A 9,798-nucleotide genomic window follows, 5' to 3' on the forward strand; every position below is an offset into this window, starting at 1 on the left:
TGGGCCAAATGACAGGTGATGTAGCTGGTTGACTCCTCTCTTTTCTTCGGTTTTAGAGGGCACTCTTAAATGGGGACATTGAACACTAAGAAATCTTCCTTAGTCCAGCATGCCTTGTTTTCTAGTTCTAGTAAAATACAAGTGTGAGGAGGGCTGCTAGGCTTTTTGTTTTTCTGACTTTGCGTGCCCCTGGGTACTGGGGTAAAGGGCTCTCATGTTCTCCCCACAGGTGTGTGAGGGGGGAGAGCTTGATTTTCTGGCCTCATTGCCTATTTGTAAAGCTGTAGCCTAAAGGGCTCTCCCAATGCAGCCTGGTCTGAAACTGCTTTAAGAAGCCTCTGACCCTCTTCGGGGTAAGTGCTCAGCTCCCCATGTGGGTTTGGGGCCAGTGATTTTTGTTGACATTTATACAAACAGTTGGAGATATTTTCTACTTGCTACAATTCTATAAGTTATTGGCTAATTCTCTTGTCTTAAGTCTCATAGATCTTAAGTTTTTGGCCCATTAAAAGATGTAGTCTAGCTTAGTGTCCTATTTTATATTCAAAGCTACTTGAGGCCCAAAGAGGTTACATGACTTTCGTGGTCATCCAGCTCTTTTGTCATATTTAATGTTCATATTACGTTGTCATTGGCTGTTCCCTTCAATTCTTTTTGGGGCTGTTTTCTTTTCTGGCCCGAGGTCAAGAAATACAGGATAAAAAATGTGGTAGTGATGCCTGAGTGCCAGGTACATATTAGAGAAGGGCCAACAGATCATTGTGGGTCTACTCCAAATAGTTCACTTCTGATAACAAAAAATGTTTATTGAAAAATATTTTTGAAAATACTGAAAAGTCTATGAGAAAAAATTAAAATACCCAAAAGAATTTTTTTCTTAGTGAAAGGACAATGCATGCTCATTATAAAAAAGTAAGAAAATGTAAGCTAAAAAAGTCCATCCACAGAAAACAAGTTAGTTTAATGTAAAATATCATCAATGCAAAATCAGGCTATTTGTCTTTCCTTTATTTTTAGGATCTTAGCTTTATCTTTCCCCCCACTCCTGCTATCCTGTCACAGTTACTATCCCTAGTTTACATTTATATTTTATTTTTTTGTGGCTATTACTTTTTTGGGGTTTCTGTTTTTGTGTTCTTGAGGAATAGATGTGAAATTTCCATTTCTATGTATGTGAAATTTCTCTTACCTTTCCCCTTATGGCTCCTCCTATTTCTGATGTGAAGTGAGGGACAGAATTACAGTCCTGTGAGGTTGAACTGGTACTAGAAGGACACTGCGTAAGGGGTGAGTGGGATTCATTTTTCTTGAGGAATGATTTAGGCTGCCTCCTTTTGTTGGCGAGGCCATAAGCTGAAGGGAGGGAACAGGTTGATAGCAAAGAAGACTTGACTGAGGGAAAGGCCTTGTTCACAGTTGCTGTGGAGTAGCATTTGAGTCAGGGCTGGGCTTTCTTGACTCTCTCCTGTATCTTGACTGGTGCATCATCTTGGTCTGGTAGGAAACAGGTAGATAATCACCTAAGGGGTTACGTAGTTAGCCTGCAAAGAATGCCCAGGAAGGCTGCTGCAGGAAAGTTTAAGTACCATTTGTCAGGAGATTTAGTGTGAGCAAAGCTTGGAGGCCACTAGGCAGGTGAACCTGAACTTTTCCTGTCCTCTTAACACTTTTTAAATTTATTCTCCTAAACCTGTCTTTAGGCCAAAGAACTCCAAACAAGCAGAAAGGGAAGAGAAGCGAGTTCTTGGTTTGGTGCTGCTGCGAGGCGAGAACCTGGTCTCAATGACAGTAGAGGGACCGCCTCCCAAAGATGTAAGTCTGAGCAGGAAGCCTTGTGTAGGAAGAGAGACCCTGCTGTGAGCCAGGCTCTGTGTTTTACTGAAGTCCTCACAGGCATCCTCTGGGTTTTACCCCCTTATAAATGGCATTTTTATCTTCTGTCTGTCTATCTGTCTATCTATCTGTCTATCTTTTGAGTCAGAGTCTCACTCTGTCACCCAGGCTGCAGTACAGTCGCATGCTCACAGCCACTGCAGCCTCAACTTGCTGGGCTCGGGCAATCCTTCTGCCTTAGCCTTCTAAGTAGCTGGGACTACAGTTGCGCACTACCATGCCCGGCTTGTTTTTTGATTTATTGTAGAGACGAGGTCTCACCAAGTTGCCCGGCCCTTGGTCTCAGGCAATCCTCTCGCTTCAGCCTCCCAAAGTGCTGGGATTATAGGCTTGAGCTACTATGCCCAGCAGTCAGTGGAATTTTAAAGAGGTTACTTTGTGAGAAAGAAGAGGGGGAACTAGAATTTGAGTATTTCTGACTTTAAAGCTCTATCTTTTCCTCGGTATATATTTGGTTCTGTATAGTTACAGAATAATAGTTAATATTTACTGAAAATGTGCTGTGCACCAAGCACTTCAAAGGTTGTGGTGTGTGTGTGTGTGTATGTGTATTTATGTGTATGTGTTAGAGTCTCACTCTGTCACCCAGGCTGGAGTGCTGAGGCACACTCACGGCCACTGCAGCCTCGACCTGCTGGGCTCAGGTGATCCTTTTGTCTCAGCCTTCCAAATAGCTGAAACTATAGGCATGCACCACTGTACCCAGCTAACTTTTTGATTTATTGTAGAGAAAAGGTCTTGCTAAGTTACCCAGGGTGGTCTAGAACTGGGCTCACCTCTCAGCTTGGCCTCCCAAAATGCAGGGATTATAGGCATGAGCCACCGTGCCTGACCTCAGTATTTTATTTAATCCTTTTTAGCAATCTTTTGAGATAAATTATTCTTACTTTATAGATAGAACAAACTGGGGTGTTTAGTAACTTGCCTAAGTTCTCACAGCTACTAAATAGTGAAACTGACATTTGATCCTAGACAATCTTGGTTCTGTAAACACCAGCCCATTTAGAAATTGAGCAGGCTGTAGAGAATCTAATCAAATTTGTTTTTCCTTTCCTGTTTTCATTTTAAGACACGTTAATCGAATATTCCCCTTACCGTAACTTTTTTTTTAATTTTTTTTTGAGTTGGAGTCTCACTCTGTCGCCCAGACTGGAGTGCAGTGGCCGCTCCCGACCACCGCAGCCTCGACCTGCTGGGCTCCGGCGATCCTTCCGCCTCAGCCTCCCAAGGAGCTGGAACTACAGGCGCGCGCTAACACGCCCGGCTGGTTTTTGATTTATTGTAGAGATGAGGGCTCGCCAAGTTGCCCAGGTGGGTCTTGAACCCGCGGGCTCAGGCAATCCACTCACCTCAGCCTCCCAAGGTGTGGGATTACAGGCTGAGCCACCGAGCCCGGCTTAACTTTATTTTTATTCACATATATAGTCTGGGCTTTTTTTTTTTTCATTCACTTAATCTGCATATATGTATTATTTTGTTATGCATTTTCACTTAGTGTTGTAAACGTTTTACTCGTTGCTCTGTACTTTTTTCTTTTCTTTGAGTCAGAGTCTTACTCTGTTGCTTAGACTGGAGTGCAGTGGCATACTCACGACCACCCCAGCCTTGACCTGCTGGGCTCAGGCAGTCCTTCCACCTCAGCCTCAAATAGTTAAAACTACAGGCATGCGTCATCATGCCTGGCTAAGTTTTTTTGATTTATTGTAGAGATGAGGTCTTACCAAGCTGCCCAGGCTGGTCTCGAACCCATGGGCTCAGGCAATCCTTTCGCCTCAGCCTCACAAAGTATTGGGATTGTAGGCGTGAGCCACCGCGCCCAGCCCACTATGTACTTTTAAAAGTCAAGTGAATATAGAATAGTTTATCCTAGTCATTTTCTTTTTCAAATAAATTCTTACATTGCCTCTTTTTTCCAATTACAAATATCTGCAAGGGATGTTAGTGAATCTTGGTTCAGAGTGTATGTACATATTCATAACTCTTGGTATCTAGTTCCAATAGAGTTGGCTACTCTGAGGTAGCACGTTATAAACCCTCATTTCCACAACCAATTGTACCATAACCCCATCATTTGCAGATTTGGAAACTCAGTCCCACAATGGTGGGATTATTTGCTCACTGTCTTGTAGCAGATTAGAATCAGCTGGTAATGGATCTCATGTCCCTTTGGTGCCAGGTCAAGTGCTCTTGACTGCTGAACCATGATTGGAACCCTGGCCCTTTGCTGTTATTTTAATTTTCTTTTTCTTTTTCTTTTTTTTTTTTGACTTGGAGTATCTTTTGTTGGGCTGGAGTGCAGTGGTATGCTTACAGCCACCGCAGCCTCAACTTGCTGGGTTCAGGTGATCCTTCTACCTCAGCCTTCCAAGTAGCTGGAACTACAGGCATGTACTATCATGCCCGGCTAATTTTTTGATTTATTGTAGAGATGAGGTCTCTCCAAATTGCCCAGGCTGGTCTCGAACCCCTGGGCTCAGGAAATCCTCTCGCCTCTACCTCCCAAAGTACTGGTATTACAGTCATGAGCCACCACTTCTAGCCTGGTTTAATTTTCATAGGAGTGGACAGGTGGTCGAGTTGTGGCATGTGTCTCTAAACTTATTAAGTTCTTCCCCCCTGCTTCATGGGTAACAGCTAGACACATGATCTTGGATGGAGAAAGAATGGTGTTAGTACATATGGACAGGTAATATTTATAACCTATTTTGATGCTTTGTAAGTCAGAGGCTCTCTTGACAGTGGTATTCCAAATCGTACTTCTAATTCTTAGGCCATTGAGCATTTTAGCATGTTTCTTTATTTTTCAGACTGGTATTGCCCGAGTGCCACTTGCTGGAGCTGCTGGGGGTCCAGGAATTGGCAGGGCTGCTGGCAGAGGGATCCCGGCTGGGGTTCCCATGCCCCAGGCTCCTGCAGGACTTGCTGGACCAGTCCGTGGGGTTGGTGGGCCATCGCAACAGGTGAGGGGCTGGGGAAAGGGTACCAGCTTCTAGTGACTAAAATAAAGGATAAAGAGGAGGTTCTACAGTTCCAGAAGAGTCCCGAGTGACCAACCTATAATTGTTAGACTGTGCTTTTTATGTGGCCCTAGATTCAAGGAAAACTTGCTCTAGTAAATTATGTCGATGCTATTAAATAGAGGTACAGATGATGTTTTAGCTAACTATTTGAAAAAAATATTTCCAAGACAACATTTGAAATGTACGTTCTTATAATCTATCGTCAGTCATATTTGAAAATGTAGGTGCCTTCTCTCAGTTGGGTTTGCAATCTTTTTTTTTTTTTTGAGTCAGAGTCTCACTGTATCATCCAGGCTGGGGTGCAGTGGCATGCTCACAGGCACCACAGCCTCCACCTGCTGGGCTCAGGTGATCCTTCTGCCTCAGCCTTCCAAGTAGCTAAAACTACAGGCACACGCCACCATGCCCAGCTAATATTTTGATTTATTATAGAGATGAAGTCTCACCAAGTTGCCCAGGCTGATCTCAAACCCCTGGGCTCAGGCAGTCCTCTCTCCTCTGCCTCCTAAAATACTAGGATTACAGGTGTGAGCCATTTTGCTTGGCATGGATTTATATTCTTAAATTCAGGCTTAGAAAATGGGAATTGGGCATTTAAGCTTGATCTTTCCTGACTTGTAGTTTTGGATAGGAAGTCTGATGCTGAGAATTATAGCTTTAGGGGATTTATTGTCTGCTATTTCCTGCTTTTTCCCCATGTTGGGGAAGAGATTGGGAAACTGCATTTTACTGTACTATTCTGCCTAACTCTTGCTTCCTGTGTCCTCTTAGGTGATGACCCCACAAGGAAGAGGCACTGTTGCAGCTGCTGCAGCTGCTGCCACAGCTAGTATTGCAGGTGCCCCAACCCAGTACCCACCTGGCCGTGGGGGTCCTCCCCCACCTATGGGCCGAGGGGCACCCCCTCCAGGTAAGGAGTCTATAAGGAAACCAGTGTTAATTGATAAAAGATGCCTTAGCTGGATTTATGATGAGACATAACCTTTACCGAAACTGATGATGAGTTTGTATAATTAAGCAGGATTACTCTGAGATCCAGCCTGGGACCAATCATGGAGCTAGCTGGACAAGAGCTATTGGAGCCCCAGCTCTTAGGCTCAAATGCCAGTGTTTTAGGAACTGCTGAGAGATTGGGATGGTCCATCTGTTTCAGAACTTGTTGGGCAGCTTTTTATGTTTGCTGCTGCCTTTTTAAGGCAGACGCATGAGCTGTATTTTTGGGACTTTTCTCTTGCAGGCATGATGGGCCCGCCTCCGGGTATGAGGCCTCCCATGGGTCCCCCAATGGGGATCCCTCCTGGAAGAGGGACTCCAATGGGCATGCCCCCTCCGGGGATGCGGCCTCCACCCCCTGGGATGCGAGGTAAGTGCCTGCAGCAGTGACTTTGGCTTCCTTCCGTAGAGCTTAGAGGGATAGAAAGTGGAGGAAAGATTAGATTTAGACCATATCCTCTGGGTTTTCAGCCCTTAAGCCTAGGGAAATCAACACTTGGAGGACAATTTTTGCCTAGAAAGGACAGGAAAGAAAGAACAAGCATTAAAGTGGATCTACCTCCCTTACTAGAATAGAGCAGCCCTGTACCCAGGGGATTTCTCAGTGTCCAAGGCTCTATCTTCAGGGCACTATGAAATAATTCATCCTGAATATCCCCAACAAAGGTTATGAGATTGTCTTATGCCCTTTGGTTTGAAAGTGTTTAGTAATTAAGAGGGGCTGTGGCCCTTGTTATACTATTCTTGTGTATTTCTGTTTAACTTCAGTTTGAGAAATGCTGAGATCAGCCCTCACATAGTTGAGAAAATAGGTCCAGAGAGCTCAGGGTTGATTCCTAGCTTAGGGTTTATTCCTACCAAGCCATAGTGGCCTTTAAGGTAGCCCACAGCCAAAGTTGGTGTGACCCCTGTTTCTCTAGTTTGGGTTTTCCATGAATGGGTTTTGTAGACATAGGAGCCCAGTCAGCCCCAGAGAAGCCCCCAGTTAGTAACCTCTATGTATACCTCTCTAATTACTTGGTAACTGCAGGCTTTGGGATGCTGGGGTAGGGTTGGGGATTTGAGTTACAGATCAGGCACTGACTAAACTTCTTACTCTTACTTCAGGCCTTCTTTGACCCTTGGCCACAGAGTTATGGAAGTAGCTCCACAGAGGCGTGGGCTCGATTCCTCAGGGCCACGTTACCACAGACCTGTTTGTTTGTTATGCTGTTGTTCGCGGAGTCTCACCGGATTGTCTGGTTTCCCTTACAGGGCCCCCTCCCCCGGGAATGCGCCCACCAAGGCCCTAGACTCATCTTGGCCCTCCTCAGCTCCCTGCCTGTTTCCTGTAAGGCTGTACATAGTCCTTTTATTTCCTTGTGGCCTATGAAACTGGTTTATAATAAACTCTTAAGAGAATGTTATAAATGCACCTATGTATCTATTTATTTTTATAAAATTCTTTGATATATTGGGTGCTTAGAGTTAAGAAGGGTTGCCTTGGAAAAATTAGTCCTAATCTTAGCTACTTCCCTATAAAGTATTTTACTACACATGTGCATCTGATGTACAACTTCATATTCTCAGAGAATTACAAAATTGATCTCAGTGTCCAAGGCAGTGTCTTCAGTGTCAATGTGACATTTTCACCTATCATTCAGAGACCAAACAGCTTGTTGAAGTAAATAAATACTCAGACACTATTGGTGAGGGGTGTAAATTGGTACTCCTCTAGAAAGTTCCTTGAAAGAAAGTTCCTTTATCATAATCTTTTTGTATCTAATAAAGTATGAAGCAAATGCTAACAATGAAAATCCTACTGGAAGAGGAACAATTTTGGTATAACTTTCTTTCAGGGTTATGCACATACATATAAACAAATACAACTTTTGGGTTGTGGGATCTTCATGATTCTTCAACTCAGTCTGTTCACTGAACATTGCTTTAGTACTTAGCACACCAAGCTTCAAGGGTACAGAGATGAGAGGTGGACACACTGTTCTTTAGTTACTGTAGAGGGGAATGGTAATTCTAAATGCAATTAATAGAGTATACTACATTAAAAGAAAAAAGCCGGCTGGGCGCAGTGGCTCACACCTATAATCCTAGCACTTTAGGAGGCCGAGGTGAGAGGATTGCCTGAGCCAGGAGTTCGAGACCAGCCAGGGCAATTTGGTGTGACCTCATCTCTACAATAAATCAAGAAAAATTTGCCAGGTGTGGTGGCACATGCCTGTAGTTCCAGCTACTTGGAAGGCTGTGGTGGCCCTAAGCAGCGAGCCACTGCACTTTAGCCTGGGTGACAGAGTGAGACTCCCAACTAAAAAAAAAAAAAAAGCCACAGGATCATCTTAGTAGATGCAGAAAAAGCATTTGACAAGATTTCAACACCCTTTCATGATAAACCAGGAAATTAGGAATAGAAGGGAACTTTTAAAGAAGTGAGATCTCAGCCGAGGCGAGAGGATTGCCTGATTCCAGGGATTCGAGACCAGCCTGGGCAACTTGCTGAGACCTTGTCTCTACAATAAATAAAAAAATTTAACTGGGCACGATGGCGTGTGCCTGTGGGTCCAGCTACTTGGAAGGCTGAGGTGGATGGATCGTCTGACCCCAGTAGGTTGAGGCTGCAGTGGCCATGACTGCACCTCTGCCTCCCAAAGTGCTGAGATTAAAGGTATGAGCTACCATGCCTAGCCCACCACTGCTTTCAGCATTGTAACTCAAAGGAAAGAAAATGTGAGGTCTCACTATGTTGCCTAGGCTGGTCTTAATTCCTGGCCTCAAACCATCCTCTCACCTTGGCCTCCCTAGGTGCTTGGGTTAGAAGCATGAGCCACCACACCTAGCTCAAGAAGGGAACTTTAAGACAAGATAAAGGGATGTATAAAAACCCACAGCTAACATAATGAAAGACTGAAAGATTTTCCCTTATGGTTAGGAATAAGGCTAGGGTTCTCATTTTCACCACTGCTTTTTTTTTTTTATGAGTCAGTCTCACTCTGTTGCCTGGGCTGGAGTGCAGTGGCATGCTCATAGCTACTGCAGTCTCGACCTGCTGGACTCAGGTGATCCTTCTGCCTCAGCCTTCCAAGTAGCTGGAACTATAAGTGTGTGCCACCATGCCCAGCAGATTTTTTTTTTTTATTGTAGAGACGAGGTCTTTCCAAGTTGCCCAGGCTGATCTCGAATCCATGGGCTCAGGTAATCCTCTCACCTCTGCCTCCCAAAGTGCTGAGATTAAAGGTATGAGCTACTATACCTAGCCTACCACTACTTTCAACATTGTACTGGAAATTTTAACTAGAGCAATTAGGCAAAACAAAGGAATAAAGGTTATCCAAATTTTAAAGAAGTGTAACTATCTTTGCAGATATATATAGAAAATTCTCCAAAATATATAAGAAAGCTACTAGAGCTAATAAATGAATCCTGCAAAATTGTAGGGCACAAACTTACACAAAAATCAACTATTTCTATACACCAGCAATGAACAATCCGAAGAAGAAATTAAGAGAATTCTACTTAAGATAGAATATGTAAATAAGACTTCATTAAAATTAAAAACATGGATTAAAAAGTGTGAAGAATGAAACTGCCTACAGAAAGGGGAGGATATTTTTGCAAGCTATCTGATAAAAGTTTAGCATTAAGAATAAAAAGCCGGGCTCGGTGGCTCAGCCTGTAATCCCGCGCTTTGGGAGGCCGAGGTGAGTGGACTGCCTGAACCTGCGGGTTCGAGACCCACCTGGGAAACTTGGCGAGACCTCATCTCTACAATAAATCAAAAAATTAGCGGGGTGTGATAGTACACACCTGTAGTTTCAGCTACTTGGAAGGCTGAGGCAGAAGGATCACCAGAGCCCAGCAGGTCGAGGCTGCAGTGGCCGGGAGTGGCCACTACATTCCA

The 9,798-nt window shown here is 44.1% G+C and overlaps 1 protein-coding gene across 4 annotated transcripts in view; it reads left to right on the plus strand.

Annotated features, from left to right (window-relative positions):
• Positions 1 to 7,320, plus strand: part of SNRPB (small nuclear ribonucleoprotein polypeptides B and B1) — an 11,137-nt gene extending 3,817 nt beyond the window's left edge. The window contains exons 3-7 of one of the 4 annotated variants that reach the window (XM_021709493.1): positions 1,701 to 1,812; positions 4,701 to 4,853; positions 5,685 to 5,823; positions 6,151 to 6,280; positions 7,014 to 7,320. In XM_021709493.1, the coding sequence (XP_021565168.1) occupies positions 1,701 to 1,812; positions 4,701 to 4,853; positions 5,685 to 5,823; positions 6,151 to 6,280; positions 7,014 to 7,278 (799 nt within the window). In that variant the 3' untranslated portion in view covers positions 7,279 to 7,320. Of the gene's footprint in view, positions 1 to 1,700; positions 1,813 to 4,700; positions 4,854 to 5,684; positions 5,824 to 6,150; positions 6,281 to 7,008 lie in introns of all 4 variants that reach the window. The other 3 variants (XM_008051854.1, XM_008051853.1, XM_021709494.1) reach the window with 3 other exon arrangements.
• The last annotated feature ends 2,478 nt before the right edge of the window (positions 7,321 to 9,798 follow it).

This window comes from Carlito syrichta, unplaced genomic scaffold, assembly GCF_000164805.1.
Source record: "Carlito syrichta isolate Samal-C Ts95f unplaced genomic scaffold, Tarsius_syrichta-2.0.1 Scaffold239047, whole genome shotgun sequence".
In the NCBI taxonomy this organism is placed as follows: domain Eukaryota; kingdom Metazoa; phylum Chordata; class Mammalia; order Primates; family Tarsiidae; genus Carlito; species Carlito syrichta.